We start from the raw sequence: 16,703 nt of genomic DNA, 5'->3' as shown, positions 1-16,703 counted from the left end.
GAAAACAACAGAATGAAATTTAATAGGGATAAATGCCAAGTTCTGCACCGAGGAAAAAGAAACCAAATGCACAGTTACAAGGTGGGGGATACTTGACTCAACAACACTACAAGCGAGAAGGATCTTGGAATTGTTGTAGATCACAAGCTGAACATGAGCCAACAATGTGATATGGCTGCAAAAAAGGCAAATGCTATTTGGGGCTGCATTAATAGAAGCATAGTTTCCAAATCCCGGGAGGAATTAGTTCCCCTCTACTCAGCACTGGTTAGGCCTCATCTGGAGTACTGTGTCCAGTCCTGGGCACCACACTTGAAGAAGGATGCAGACAAACTGGAAAAGGTTCAGAGGAGCGCAACAAAGATGATCAGGGGACTGGAAACAAAGCCCTGTGAAGAGAGACTGGAAGAACTGGGCATGTTAGTCTTGAGAAGACTGAGGGGAGATATGATAGCACTCTTCAAGTACTTGAAAGGTTGTCACAGAGAGGAAGGCCAGGATCTCTTCTTGATCATGCCAGAGTGCAGGACACAGAATAATGGGCTCCAGTTACAGGAAGCCAGATTCCTGCTGAACATCAGGAAAAACTTCTTGACTGTTAGAGCAATACGACAATGAAACCAATTACCTAGGGAGGTGGTGGGCTCTCCCGTACTGGAGTTATTCAAGACGGGGCTGGACAGCCATCTGTCAGGGATGCTCTGACTTGGATTCCTGCACTGAGCAGGGAGTTGGACTCGATGGTCTTGTAGCCCCCTTCCAACCCTACTATTCTATGATTCTGTGATTCTACCTTCCCTCTGCAGTTCCTCACATTGCCACCTCTTATGTTGATCTGGAGGGTCCCCCAACCCTCCAGAGCAGATTTCCAGGACACACAGGGGGGTGTAGGAGGAAGGAGGGATTAGCAGAAATCACCCTCCCACACACTCCTTCAGGGTTTAGTAGATCTTTGTCAATTTTAAGCCACTGAAAATCATGCAGACCCATACTGAGTATTTCTACAGACAAACAATTGCTTTCTAGGTTGTTGGCAAATGAAGCCTTTAAATATATAGTTTTGGGAGGGTTGTGCAACCAGATATTATGAAAGCAATCTCTTCCTTTGCTTGCGCATTATGAGCCACTTGCCCTCCTTTTCTATTTTCATCTTCCACCTGTGGGACAGTTTGCAATGCAGCACTAACTTACAGACATTAAGGGGCGCCTGTGATGGCAGAGGGTCAGCTGGGTCCCCACAGAACAGAGGACACCTGTCTGTGTAATGGTAGATGGTAGATGGCAAAGAACATGATGGCAATAACAGGAGAACCACAGGTGGAAGCCGCACCAGCTGAGGGAAGGCGGGAAGGGTGGCTGGGGGGCTTCTGTGAGTGTAGACTAGCAGCTGAGGAGTTGCTAGGCCTTGTTTTCTCTTCTTCTTGGCCGTTCTGGGGAGCTGGAAGGTTTCCCACTATTAGGAAGAGCAAAGGAATGAAGTTTTGCTTGGGCTAGTCTATGCAAAATGCCCAAATATAGACATTTCTCCAGACTCTAAGAAGCCTTATTCAGCTGCCTCTGGAGTCAGCCAGACCCTCAGCAGTGATTGACTTCTGCGCCGAGCTGGCATGCAACCCATTGAACTGGCAGCAACAGGAGGGAGAAGATACTCTTCCCTGGCACAGTGCCCAGCACACTCAAGAGTGCATGGTGGGCTTGTGTTTGTACACAAACAGAAATGTCTCATCCTGGCTGCAGATGATCTTAAGTTTCTGCCATGCTCTGCTCACTGTTTATATAGGAATCAACTCTTCACTTATTTTCTCAGCTATTCGAGCCAGTATGAGCCAGGGGATGGAGACCTGAAACTAAGAAACCTGGATTCAGTGGTCAGATTAGTCATATAACTACAAGAAAGTCATTAGAGCTGCCCACCTGTAAAATGGGAATAGCCATGAACTAGCTTGTAGGGTATTCAAAACATGATGCCAGGTGCATAAGATGGGTTCCAGCTGACACATCCACAAAGACGTCCCTTTTTGCACATACTTGCAGCAGGTCTAAAGTTATTCATTGCCCCCCGCCTCAGAATGTTCCATTACTCACAATCAACAGCATTTTGTGAGCTTTATTAATGAAGGTGTGGGTGATTTTGTACAAATTGCAAATGGGATTTACATTCATGAGCTACAGAGCTGGCAACCATAGCAGTGTCTGCATCCGAGATCCTGTGCTCAAGTGATTTGTCTCTTGTGTTATTTCACCCACCACTATTTTCCCAAATGTGCTAAAAATGTAAAACCAGTATCACTTTATTCAAGAGCATGGCTTTCCTCCAGATTGTTAAAACATGCCTTTTACAACAGAATGAACACTATTCTGTTGGAACTGCTATATAAATCCACTTCCTCTTCAGCATTTGATTCTATGATTTTATGGACACTAATTAGGAAGCCTTTATCCACAGTTTGCTTGCTCATTTGGCAAGGGAAAAAAAGCCGTGATGAGTTGCAAGGATCCCCCAGGCACTCTAATTTAATAGGAGTTCCATCTGTCCTTCATGGAAGGATGGACATCAATATGTGCAGCCTGGGAGGGGGAGGTACCTTACCGGTTCCTGGGTGTGAATTCTTGCTGGTTTCTATCATGCTGCAGGAAAACCATGAGTGGGTTTCCAGATTTGGAAGTTGATTTAAATAGACTGGAAAGTGAACCGCTTTCCAGTTGCTTGCACCTGCACCACTTGGCACTGTCTCAGTGCAAACATGCTTTGGCAGTTTGAGTGAGAAATTAAACTCTTGCCCCATAGAGTTATATTAGATATATCCATTCATATATATATTAAACTCTTATAGCCATACAAATGCATAATTGTCTTTTTTAATTTACAGCCTGAGCCACAAACTAGTTCATCTCAGTACTTGGATGTACACACAGAGAACTACACTGGGTCACATCCAAGTAGCTGAACTGGTTTGTGGATGGCTCTGTCCATTATCCATCCTTATGTGCAGGAAACTGTCCCTTTAATCATGATAATGCATCCCTGACTGTTGTAGCTAGGCTCCTCTTATACATTCTTCTGCATATGATGTGTGGAGGTCAGCCTCCATGCTCCTTGCTCAGTTCATGCATGTGTCTGTATTACCTACGTCATTCAGCTAGAGGGGAAGCAATGGCTATTTCTTGGCCTTGAGATGGAAAACAGCGATTCAGCAATTCCCACTAAACACAGGATGGCAATAGTCACTCTTCCTCTCTCAGGACCACTCCATATGTCCCCTTTGTGGCAGATTTGCTGTTTCAAAGCTCCTTCCCTGGGGTTGACTCAAATGCTCAATCAGCAGCATATGGATGTTTTTCTAGATAACATAGGTAGCCTGAATTATGTGGATACGTCCCTCACTGGTGTCCCTCCATCAGGGCTGCTGTTGCTGTTGTGGGAAGCACCCTTGTGATCAAGGCTACCTATGTAATGCAGAATATCCATATATTACCAGTACAGTATATGCTCCAGCAACAGGGGAGTATTTTAGTGCTGCAAAGATAATGTATGAATGGGTTTTCACTGAGCTGGAACGAGGAATGACGGGGAGGTATAGCTGGCATAAGAACATAAGACGAGCCCTGCTGGATCAGACCAAGGGTTCATCTAGTCCAGCATTCTGTTCACACAGTGGCCAACCAGCTGTCGACTAGGAACCCACAAGCAGGGCATGAGTGCAACAGCACCCTCCCGCCCATGTTCCCCAGCAACTGGTGTACATAGGCTCACTGCCTCTGGTACTGGAGGTAGCACATAGCCATCAAGACTAGTAGCCGTTGATAGCCTTTTCCTCCAGGAATTTGTCCAACCCCGTTTTAAAACCATCCAAATTGGTGGCCATCACTACATCCTGTGGTAGCGAATTCCACAGTTTAACTATGCGCTGTGTGAAGAAGTACTTCCTTTTATCTGTCCTGAATCTCCCACCAATCAGCTTCATGGGATGACCCCGGGTTTTAGCATTTTGAGAGAGGGAGAAAAATGTCCGCCTATCCACATTCTCCACACCATGCATAATTTTGTAGACATAGGTTGGTTGGAGGACACAGCATCCTCCTAGTCCACATGCCATGGCTTGTTGACCACAGTTTAGAAGACAGTGACCTACAGGTCACAAATGCCTCTCTCTTGGGATTCCTTCCTTCCCTTTAAATCAGCATTAGCATTTTTAAAAGAAGAACTGGCACAGAAACTTTCTGGTCCCCAAAGCAAGCCTATTGCTGTGTCTTTAGCAAATGAGAGCCCTGGCATTTATGAAGCAGGAGTTTTGTGTTGTCTTCTAAGTTATCATTGCCTCACCTGTGGTGATGCAGTTGGAGCCCAAGTGCCAGGAGAGTGTCAATAAGCAGTTGGCAGTGTTTTCCCTGAGCCCTGGCTACATGAAGCTTTTCAAATTTGGGCTTTCACGTCTTTCCCATTCCATTCCATTCCATACACAGCAGCCATCACCTGTCAAGCATGGCCAACTTTAACTTGCTCCTTCCCTCCCATCAGGCCTCTAAGATTAGGGGTTCCAAAACTAGTTTGGATAATGCTGCTCACTTCAGAGGTGCAAGCATCAGATGGCTCCAGCCGTCAGCAAAGTGATCTGTGATCCATTTGGTTTCCTAACTGCCCAGCCACATGCCTGCTTACTGCTAGGTTCATGGTACCACAAGAAGCCCTAAATACAGATATACAAAACACAGAGAGGCACCTGCAGAGCTCTTTGCACCTTTTCTGGGAACAAAGGAAATCCCGGCCCATATAAGCTTGTCTTTGTACTATCAGAGGAATAGAATCCTTGAGATCATAGCAACATTGGACAATTGAATTTGGCCCAGTGATTTCTCCCCCATCCTCCTCCTGCATTATATTCCAGGTAGAGTGACAGTGGTGCTGACAATTAGATTTAGCAACCAAGTGGCAAGAATGTGGTATTGCTTCGTTTGGGTTCCTTCAGTGCTGAAGATGGGTCCGGTCACTTTCTCATGGTGCTGCCGCTCCTGCGTGGATTTGCTCTTGGATATATTTCTAGTGGCAAGTAACTGCAGTGTTGTTGCCTGGTAACTAGCAAGATAAGCAGGGATGCCCCAGATAACAGCCTCCATGAAGACTTAATGTATCTGCCACTTTACTTTCTAAACTCCCACAAGGAAAGCAGGATAAACAGCCCAGATACACAGTGAGCTTCTGCAGACCCCTCCTCTCAGGGAAAAAAAGATGTTTCATGATTAAAAAGCACTAAAAATAAATATTGCTTCTTCCTGACACAATGCCTCTTTGGCAGCCCATCCAATCCATCCATCCAATTCAATCCCATAGAGAACACTGCTCATCTGGGACTAGTGCAGGGCAGGCTCCCGCTCCTGCTGAGTTCTTCTCATGTAAACAGTCACCCGAGAGACAAACACAGTGATTCAGCCTTGGCAACCTCGTCCTTCCAGGAAATCTAGATTCCATTCTCTATTGCAGTAACTTGGGAACTTCCACCTGCCAAAAGAATAAGGGTGCTTGTTATTGCAAGATCTAAAACCAAATGCAACCACTGATGATGCAAATAGCAACTTCAAGGGGGGCAATTTTCATCAGGACCATGACAGGTTGGGGAATGGGTTAAACTCCCCCCTCCAGCTGCTACTTACGTTATCAAAATAAGTACACATTAATTGCATTCATGCAATTAACATCATGTCTAGTTCAGATTGGCCCTGGAGGAACCTTGTTTGAAAAGGGTTTGCCCTAGAATTTAAAATACCTTCATCCTTCACATCTGATGGTGCATTCTAGAGATAGTGTGCTACAACCTAAAAGGCCCTGTCCTGGATTGCCACCTGCCTCACCTTCAAAGCTGGAGGCACTTGAAGAAGGGCCTCTAAGGATGATCTTAATAATCACGCAGGTGATCCTGTACCCCAGGCCACTCAGGGCTTTTAAGGTTAAGAGCAGTTCCTTGGCTGATGCATTGGCTTCCCCACATGCATATGAGTGGCAAAACAGACACATGTGTGGCCTGCACATATTTTAGAGAACAGATTTTTTACACATTGGCTCAATGCAGATGTCACACCAGATCATGGTTTGCACGAAACACAGTTGAGGACCCAAACCATGGTTTGAGCTTCCAAATCTACAGCAGACAAACCATGCTTTAGAAGTATTTGTCTGCTCTCATTTTCCAGTCTCTCAGGTCCAAGCATCACTCGCATATTATACTTCTGATAAATTAATACAATATTTAGGTCTCACAAGGGGTCTCGTTCCTGTCCTGAAACTTCTCAGGCAGAACCTAGCAACACCCCAGAGCTATACCTCTTCAGCACACATGTGGTGGGGAAAATATCCTTTATCTGACACAGTAGTACTGGGGTGTGAGGTGGCGGTGGAGGAGGGGTGATGTGTGACTATGTAAGCACTAATGCTAGGCTGACATAATCAAGAGTGCAGCCATTAATGAAGCCCTCTCCAAGGGCTTCACCCCAAAACGACCTCCACAATTGCCTTTTGCTTGCCTTTTTCAGCTGCTTGACATTGCTGGAGCGAATGGCAGCCAGAAGCTGATCTCTGGAGTTCTTCTCTTGTGGAGGAAGAGCTTTTTCCACCATTTTCCTCTGAGTTGCCGGGGAGAGAGACAACCGCAGGTTTTCATTGATCAGGGGAGGGGCAGGAGGAGGGGCCAGAGGAGGTGGGGGAGGGGGAGGGGCATCTGGGGCTCCAGATTTCTTAGGGGCAGCTTTAGGGGAAGACCAAGGGGATGTTTTGGGTGATGGTTTTGGAGAAACCTTAGGTGAGCCAGCTGGGAGGCCTACTGGCTTTGGCACCTCAAGAAAGTCCTTCTTCTCCCCCTTTTCTTGAGCTTGCTTCTGCTCCTGCAGGCGCTTCTGTCGCTGTTTGTCCATGTTCCTGCTCAATAGGTTTGTGACCGTCATGCGGGGCCCGGCTAGCTCAAAGTGGTAACCCAGTTTCAGCAGGGTGGTGTTCTCTTTCAGCAACTTGGCTATCTCCATTTCTGTCTTCCCTCCACAGATGTGCCTCTGGTTGTGAAAGCGCAGCTCTGTCAGGGTGTTGTTCTGCAGCAGTGCGCGGAAGATGGCCAGGATCCCTTTACCTGTGATGTGATTGGAATCGAGATTTATGCTGGTCAATGTCTTGTTTGACTTCAGCATTATGGCGATGGCAAAAGCAACGTGATCGTCAGCACGTGTGTTGGCCAATGCAAAGACCTTGGCCACCGTGTTGAATTCTAAGGCCTCAGCAAAGCGCACTAGGATCTCGTTGTTGATGCAGTCGGAGTTATTGACGTTGATCTCTATCATCTCTGGGTCATTATTCTTCACTTTTTCCAAGGGTTCATCAAAGATGCTGGTGGCTTCTTCTTCCTTGCTCTGGCTAGTAGAATCATCTGCAGATTTAGAGGGGCTGATATCAGCAGTCTCCCTTAACATTTTCTCTTGCTCTGACAAAGAGGCTTTTGCCTCAGAAGTCCCTTTGCTGTCTCTTGGAGATTTCTCCTCACTGCCAACTTTTGAGTCTGGCTTTGAAGCCAAACTTTTTTCTCTTGTTTTCTCCGGTTCTTTTTTATCTTCTTTCCTTCTATCTGAGTCTTGCTTTGAAGTTGAATTTTTTTCTCCTGTTTTTTCGGATTCTTTTTTATCTTCACTCTTTCTATCCTTCTCAGTCCCTCTCTTCAACCTCGCTGCCTTCTCCTCTTTTCCTTTGTCTTCTATTGATTTGTTCTTTGCCATTGTACCTTTTTCCTCTCCTCTCACTTTCGCCGCTGTACCTTTGTCCACTGTTACAGCTTTGTCTTTCTCCTTAGAGATCTTCTTTTCATCCTTGGAGGACTTTTCCTCTTTGACTTGCACAGTTTTCTTATTACTATCTGTTTCATCCTTTCCTTTCTGATGTGCTTTCTGGACAGTTTCTTTTTTTTCACCTTCTTTTCCCAGGTCAGACAATCTGTTTTTTTTCAGATCTCTGCTTTGAGTTTCCTTATGTTTTTCTTCAATAATCTTTGCTTCTTTCTTCTTCTCTGCTGCTTTCTCTTCCTGGAGAAAAAATTATTAAAATATCCATAAGAAAATAGTTCAGTGACAGTGCAGCAAACTCGATTTGCCCCTGGGTAGTTTGTTATTTACTAGCATAAAGTGACAATAAATGAAAACTAGAGATAGGGTTGCTACAATTTCTAAAGGTAGGTTAACTCCTGGTTATAAGCCTGACTAACTAAAATACACATAGCAGGGCATTATTAGCCCTGGGCCTTGGGGCAGAAATCTGGGGATCTGCGAAGGGGAGTGGGGCAGTCACTACAATGTATTTCCTGAAAAAAAACTTTTTACAGAGGTGAGGTTGGGGTGAGTGCAGAGCAAAGCTGCAGTCACCATCTTCATAGAAAAAAGTAATGGAATTCATGCTCACCATCTTCATAGAAAAAGTAATGGAATTCATACTTGAGAACCAAATTGTCATTAAAAACCTGACCATAATAGAAAACCCAACAAGGCAACAGGAATTTTAAAATATCATTCTAGTGTTGAAGATCCCCTTGGACACAGAGAGCTCAAGAATGAATATGATGTACTCCAAAACAGACAGCAGAGCCCAAATAAAGCAGCTGACAGGCACTGCCCATGAACTGTGACTATAATGTACCCCAAACAGAGAGACCTGACCCCAAATAAACCAGCCTGAATGCCACTGGCACTGCTCAAGGACAGTATGACTAATTTCTAATGTGCCCAGACTGAGAGTGCAGCAGCAGCCACCCAAAACCTGATAGAAAACCGAAAGGGGGCAACAGAAATCAAATATTCAAGTAATTAATGAAACACAATGTGAACTGAATGATGCACAAAATAAAAACGCAGTCTAGACTTCAAAATTAGAGCAAACAAGGATCTTTTCCTCACTCAGAGAAGCAGAAAAAGGCCTGCGTGCTGTTCCTGAGAAGTAAAAATGGTCTGTGTGCACTCCAATCTGAGACCAAAAGCTGATTAGCTGGGCAGGTGCCCAAGAAATAAAAAGTTGTTTGAATGAGCCCCACACAATGAAAGAGACCCAAAGCTGCTTACAGCAAATGATCTTGAAGAAAATTAACTTATTCACCTTCCCCTCCCTCTCTGAATCCTGCCTGGCTGCAGTGCTAACCTAAAAGCAGAAGCAATCATCATCATCACCATCATCATCCCTCCAATCTCTCTCTCTCTCTCTGAAAAGCCTTGTGGCAAGAGGATCACTCCTTACACGTCTTCGCTCCTCGTCCCTGACCATCCCTGAAGGAGGAGAGTATGCTTCTCCTCCCACAGGAGAAGAGATGGTTGCTGGCCGAGGCTGAATGACACCTTGCCTTGTCCTGACTCTTGCTCTTCCACCACCGTCACGTGCAGCTGTCAGCCCAGAACTTGCCTGCTTATTGTCTTGCTTACTTAGGCTTCCTCCCAAAGATCTTCTCTTTTTTTGCTGAGGCACCACACTGCTCCCCTTTCAACCCTGGAAATGCGGCTGGCTGGGATGCCAAAGTTTGCTTTGCCTTCATTCCACTGCTCCAAGCAAGGCCAGCAGTTGTATTGGGAGGAGAGCAGCAGGACTACAAACACTTGGTGCCTTGTACTGCAGCCAGAGGCTTCTCCCTGGCCCCACACTCCCATAGCCCTGACTAGGGATGTATGGATTTTGTAAAATCCATTCTGTCTGTGTTTTGCGGATTGTCAGGTGCCTTTCATTCTGTTGTCCGTTCATTGACAGAATGAGATTTTTTTCCAGTCTCCTGAATTTGCATAAATTTACATTTGTGCAAATGTGCACTTGTGTAAATGCGCAAATCCCACCCAAATGCATATTTTCATGTTTTAGCCTATAGGGGACATATGCATTTTTGGCTTGTATTTTTTAACTTTACATATTTTTCTACTACTAAATTTGCATAAAATTCCAGAAAGTTTTTTAAAAAATGGTCTGCAAGTCTGAAGAATCTGTACAACTTGGGAAAACCTGGTCCACTGCGGAATCCAAGGGTTGGATTCACATAAATCTGAACTCATTTGATTCCATTGCAGATTTCTCCGACATCTCTAGTCCTGACTGAAGGATTATTGAAGTTGTAGTCCAACTCATCTACAGGGCACCAGATTGGGGGAGGCTGGTATATGTAGCCCTGCATGCAGAGTTTTTAAAAACGCAAATTGCATCAGCTGTGTGTTGTGCAAGCTGATAATTAAGAGGCTCAGATCAGGCATGGGGAGGGAATTTAACTCTTTCCTCCCCCACTGTGGTCCTGAGGAAAATCCCTTTTCTGAAGCTGGTATTTTCTGGTGAGGGGGAGGAATCCAACATAGGTGTTAATGGGGGATTTCCACCCAATTCAAATAGCACCTTCAGAGGAGGGGTTTTCCCCCCTCAGGATCACAGCAGGGGAGGAAAGGGTTAAATTCCATCTCCATGCCTGTTTTGATTATGTTTATTATCAGTCCGCCCGCCCCCCCTAGCCCACCAGCTGCGCCCCCCCCCCGCCCACCAGCTGATGCATTTTTGCATTTTTAAAAACCTGCATGTTATACGCAGAAATCTCTAGTTTTGTCCTGGGATATCACCCTTTCTTTGTTTTGAAGTCTCTGTACTCTGCCAAAACATCCAGTAATGATGGTACACATAATATTTCTCATGGAGAAACCTTAACTCTATTCTGGCATCCAGGCTGAAAATCAGAGAGAGATGTCATAACATGTACTAAATTCTAGTGTGGAGTTGACCCATAGGCAGCTCAAACCAAACCCTTGGGTTAATAAACTTGCACTTTGGATTTCAATCAGGAGGTCTACAAACATTAAGTCTGGCTGTCTTGTATACAAACAGCCAAGCCAAAATATTAGATCTGAATTTCGTTGGCTTCATAGAATCATAGAATAGTAGGGTTGGAAGGGGCCTATAAGACCAGAGTGTCCAACCGCCAGTGTTCATTTCTGGCACAGCCAGGGCCCAATGTTTCTGGAATCTGCATAGTCAGCTGCAATGTGCCCTCTAGCTAAAGGACATTCACAGAAAGGGCAATCTCTTATATGGCTTTGCTCCAAGAAAGCCCCCCAAAATATAGCTTGTGATTAAGCGGAGGTTGTCTTAAGATATTGTTTATGCATGGAAATAAACAGACTCCATTTTGAGAAAGCAAGGATCTCTGTATTTAGTTAAGAGATTACTAGGCTCAATTGAATTCTAAATATCTAGAGCAGTCCTTTCTGGCCAGGAATGCAAACAAACTGACAAAACATTCAACTGGACCAGAGCAATGTTTGCTGCTGAATCAGAAAGGCCACCAATTCTGAAGGCTTTAAAAGGGGATTGGACAAATTCATGGAGAAGGCCATCAATGGCTACTAGCCCTGTTGGCTCTAAGCTACCTCCAGTATCAGAGGCAGGATGACGATGTACACCAGTTGCTGGGGAACATGGGCGGGAGGGTGCTGTTGCACTCATATCCTACTTATGGGCTTCCCACAGGCGGCTAGTTGGCCACTGTGTGAATAGAATGCTGGATTAGATGGACCCTTGGTCTAATCCAGCCTGGCTCTTCTTACGTTATGCTCTTATGAAAGACAACCTACAGTCCCATATCAAGTAGCAACAGCATTCCTTTTGTGCTTTCCTGACTGAAGGATGGAGCCCTATCCCCTCAGACTTGGGGATCCTCAGACTTGGGGGACAAATCCCCAATCACACAGCCATCTCCTCAGCCTTGCACAGGGCTGACCCTACCATTAGGCAGAGTAAGGCAGCTGTCTCAGGTGGCAAATGTGTGTGTGGGGGAGAACGATGACTACAGAGCAGTGGTGAAGTATTGGAGGAAAGAGCTGTGTGTGCTACCCAACTTGCTCTGCAACTCCTAAGCTAGCCTGCTGCCCTCAGGTGTACTGGCCGATGCTGACCTGTCACCACTATTGAAGTAAATTTCAGGTGCTCGTTGAGTTGGCTTCTGTATGTGGAATGGGAGTGCCATCTTGTCTTTTGCCTCAGTTAGCTGTGGTATAGTGGAATTGCACAATTATACGAGACTCTCATTCCAGCATTTTGAAATAATACCAGACTTTCCTCATTAGGAAAAAACCCATAATAATGCTTGCAAAGTGTGGGAGGAGGAGGATGTCATGTAAAGGACCTGCAGACTACCATGAGTTGGATTCAATGGGGGTTGGACTCGGTGGCCTTGTAGGCCCCTTCCAACCCTACTATTCTATGAGTGAGCAATGACAAGCACACAATAAAAGCCTTATGTAGAAAGGCTGTGGGAGCTCTTTGAGGTTCTGCTCTGGTTGCCTGAATGTATAAGCTCTGTGACTATCCCTGATGTGACTGTATCAACTGTGACCCATACCTGGTATGATGCCAACTGATGAACTTCCCCTTAAGTACATCCTAAACCCTTGCAAGAGAATATAGCACCCTGGCCCTGACAAATTTGGGCTCCTCCATTCCTTCTATTAATTGCTTAAGACAAAAATAGATGCAGAAATGACACATCTGGCATCACTTCTAGTTTGGCCCTAACAAATCATCTTATTCATCTGGTAAGGAGCTCCTCACTCAAAGTTTATTTATTTATTGAAAATATTGAATAGAACCGGCAAATGCCCTTGGGCAGCTTACGACAACATTAAAGAAATCAAAACAAAAGTAAAATAACAACTAACACAATAAATATAACTAATGAAAATATCAAAATATTAAAACATTAAAAATAATAAATACTAAAGAGCCAGCAGTGAAGCTAAAAAATCAGAGCAACAGATTAAAGATTAAATGCCTGCTGAAAGAGGAAGGTCTTAACCTGGAGCCTAATGTATACAGTGAAAATGCCAGGCAGATCTCCCTGGTAAGAGCATTCCACAGATGGGGGGCCACTACAGGGAAGGCTCTTTCCCTGGTAGCCACCTGCTGAACCTTTCTGGATGGTAGTACCCAGAGAAGAGCTCCCGAAGATGATCTTAACAATTGGGCAGGAACATATGGGAGAAGGCACTTCTTCAGGTAGACTGGTCCTAAGCTGTTTAGGGCTTAAAAGGTCAGCTCCAACACTTTGAATCGGGCCTGGAAACTTCTTTTCTCCAAACATAACTTTTTTGAACTGGTGCTTATGTTGCCAGCTGCTGCCCATGTTCAATAACAGGTTCAAGGTGCAATTGCAAGGTGTCAAAAACAAAACAACCTCCATGCCTGCCTGATATCAAGAGGCAGGGAGTTCCACAGAGAGGGAGCCAGCCAGTACACTAAAGATTCTACTCTGAGTGCGCTCCAAGTGGACTGCAGGTCCATGTGGAACCACCGGGAGCATCTCATCTGATGACCTCAGTGACCGGGCAGGCTGGTAAGGGAGAAGGTGTTCTTTCAGATATCCTGATCCCAAAGGGTTTAGGGTTTTATACACTAATGACAAAATGTGGCCTGGTAGCAAATAGGCAGCCAGTACAGTTCCATCAGCAAAAGAATTACATGCTGAAAAGAGGCAACTCCTGACAACGGCTGAGCTGCTGCATTTTGCAGTAGCTGCAGCTTCTGGACCAACCGTAAGGGCAGCCCCACATAGAGTGCATTGCAGCAATCTAGTCTTGAGGTTACTAGTGCCTTTACCACTGTGGTCATGCTATCCTTATCCAGGAGAGACCATAGCTGGCACACTAGATGAAGCTGGTAGAAGGCACTCCGAGGTGCTGTGGCCACTTTGGCCTGCAGCGGCAGGGTTAGATCCAAGAGTACCCCCAGACTACAAACCTGATCTTCCAGAGGGAATGCAACCCAATCCACAACAGGAAATGAACAGGACAGGATCTCCTGAACTCGGGATCCACTCACCCACAGGGCCGCCATCTTGCCAGGATTCAGCCTCAGTTTATTGGCCCTAATCCAGCCCATCACTAAGTCTAGGCACTGATCCAAGATGTGTACAGCGTCCTCTGATTCAGATGTCACAGTGAGACAGAGCTATGTATCATCAGCATACTGATGGCACTTTGCTCCAAATCCCCTAATAACCCCTAATAATCCAGCCGCTGCATATAAATGTTAAACAACATTGGGGACAAGATGGTACCCTACAGAACCCCATAACATAATTGCCAAGGAGCCAAGGAATAGTCATTCAGTGTTACCCTCTGAAATCAACCCTGCAGGTAAGACCGGAAGCACTGTAACTCAGTGCCTCCAATGCCCAACTCATCCAGCCAATCCAGGAGGATACCATAGTCAATGGTTGTCAAGTGCCCAGCCTCAGGTCTCTTTTGTGATCGATCAGAGAAGTTGAAGTGCAAAATGATTGCTTTTATTATGCAAACTACAATTAGATGAGCACTGCCTCAGGTTACAATCGGAATCCACAAACAGTGGCTAAGTACTACCTCACTAGCCATCTTTGCATAATACAGGACCACTTAGGCTACAAGCACCTCCCTTTGGTTAATGCACTGTGTTAGACAGTTGAAATGAAAACTGGCACCTGCGGCCATCTCTTCGACAACCTGAATGACTGGTTAAGCCCCTCCCTTAGGGTGGGTCTTTCCAGAGGGACCTTCCCTGCATGGTCGGCCTTTTGGAACACCTCATGAATTGACGCTTCTCCTCTTGCCTAGCCCAACATCTCACCCTGGGATCTCGTATTTCTAACTCCTCCTCCTCCAGCTCTGGCATTCCCATGGGTGAAGAGGACCCTGGCTGACTTCTTTCCAACTAATTAGCTTGTACCTGATCAACCTCCACTCTGGGACTGTTAGAGTGTCTCTACGTGAGGCATTTATGGTGTGCTTGTGATTGTTCACTTACAGACGTTTGTGGGTCCTTTTCAAGACCTTGTCAACCTCCGATGCCTCTCCCGCCATTTTCAAGGGGAAATTCATGCGCTCTCCCCCTCCCCGCTTTTGCCAGTTTCCTTCCCATATGTTTCATTTATACCACCAGCACATTGCGCTGTTTTATTGTGCGATTTTGATTTATTACAGCATTTTCAGGGTTTTATAAAATGAAATATTACATTTCATTTTATATTGAATTTCATTCAATTTATATTTATATATTTATATTTATTTATTCATTTATATTGAATGAATTTTATTCAATATAAAATGAAATGTAATATTTCATTTTATAAAACCCTGAAAATGCTGTAATAAATCAAAATCGCACAATAAAACAGCGCAATGTGCTGGTGGTATAAATGAAACATATGGGAAGGAAACTGGCAAAAGCGGGGAGGGGGAGAGCGCATGAATTGTGCCGAACGTTAAACCCACGAAGACTCCGGAAGACAAAGTCCTGGTAATGCTGCAGGATTTTTGCTAATGTGAAGAAGCCCTTAGTCTTCTGGTGCTTCAGCAAACCCTTCTCCTCCCCTGCTAACCCTGAAGCACCCATGTCTTTTGGTGGTGCCTTTGCAGAGGTGCTGGGCCCAATCCCTACAAATGGTATCAAAAGCTGATGAGAGATCGAGCAGAATTAACAGAGTCACACTCCCCCTGTCCCTCTCTTGGTAAAGGTCACCCATCAGGGCAACCAAGGTCGATTTTGTCCCAGGATCAGGCTGGAACCCAGAATGAAATGGGCCTAGATAATCAGTATCCTGCAGAAGTGCTTGCAGTTGCCTTGCCACCACCCTCTTGAATATCTTCCCCCAAGAAAGGGACATTCACAACTGGGCAATAGTCTTCAAATACCATTGGGTCTGGAGTGGGTTTCTTCAGGACTGGCCACTTTAAGGGCAGCAGGAACCATACCTTCACATAGGGTCAGTTCACACAACACAACAGCCCATGGGTTAAACAATCCTTGGGCTATTGGGGATGAGCAGAAGAGAGTAGCCACGTGCCTGCCACTTCTGCTTTTAATGAGCAACCCACAAGCAGCTCTTTCGTAGGTTGCTGAGCATGTCATCCGAATCTGGATCACTGGGTTGTTTAGGGGCTAAACAACCAGCAGTTAACCCAACAACAAACCATGGTTAACCTCAGGGTTGTCTTGCCCCTAAACAACCCAGTGCTGTGGGTTTACCTGACGGCTGAACTAGGGTGGTCAGATAGAAAGGAGGCCAATTAAGTTTCTACACATGATTGAGTAGAAATAGGTATTTGGCAGGTGTGGTTTGTTGCACAGGATGAGAAAAGCTGGGTCTTCTGAAATTCCTTCTTCTGCACCAAGGACAGCCAAGTGAGGGCCCTTGGGTGAGCTCTGGCTCCATACGCAACTTTCTCTGATGCTACCAAATTTCAATCTAGGTACAGTAGGATCATTTTGCTCTTAATTTTTCTTGTAAGGAAAATAAGCAACGAGTTGCCATGTGTATTTCATATGTATCTTATTGTATTGCTGTCCCATGCATATTCTGGAAGGTAAAGGCCACAGCTAATTTGCCTTTGGAGGAGACCTTTCAGGTAGGGTTGCCCAGGAAAAGAAAATGAACCTGGACTGCTCATAAACCTTTAGCATCAGCTTGGTCAGGATGTAATATTTTGACAGCATGGAGATTTATTGAAAACCATTTCGTTCCTGCTTTTCCAAAATGTTGAAAGAGGTTCACAACATAAAAAGGACTGAATAATAAAACACACAGGATAAATTACATCTATTCATCATCATCATCATCATCATACTACAAAGTAAAATAACCACAGAAGAAGAACTGGCTCAGCCACATGCTTATGGGAAGTGAAAGGCCTTGGAACAC

At 45.2% G+C, this 16,703-nt stretch overlaps 1 protein-coding gene across 1 annotated transcript in view; it reads right to left on the bottom strand.

Annotated features, from left to right (window-relative positions):
• Positions 1 to 4: 4 nt before the first annotated feature.
• LMOD1 (leiomodin 1) overlaps positions 5 to 16,703 on the bottom strand; it is a 52,804-nt gene continuing 36,105 nt past the window's right edge. Inside the window, exons 2-3 of the mRNA XM_084853683.1 lie at positions 6,517 to 8,052; positions 5 to 5,497 (exon numbers count right to left, since the gene is read on the bottom strand). Of these exons, the coding sequence (XP_084709809.1) occupies positions 5,471 to 5,497; positions 6,517 to 8,052 (1,563 nt within the window). The 3' untranslated portion in view covers positions 5 to 5,470. The remainder of the gene's footprint in view (positions 5,498 to 6,516; positions 8,053 to 16,703) is intronic.

Source organism: Heloderma suspectum, chromosome 4 (genome assembly GCF_057233095.1).
Source record: "Heloderma suspectum isolate Gila_16-S chromosome 4, 16-S_ref, whole genome shotgun sequence".
NCBI classification, from domain to species: Eukaryota; Metazoa; Chordata; class Lepidosauria; order Squamata; family Helodermatidae; genus Heloderma; species Heloderma suspectum.
Note: the sequence above shows the minus strand (reverse complement) of the source record. Positions and strands in the feature narration are given on the sequence as shown.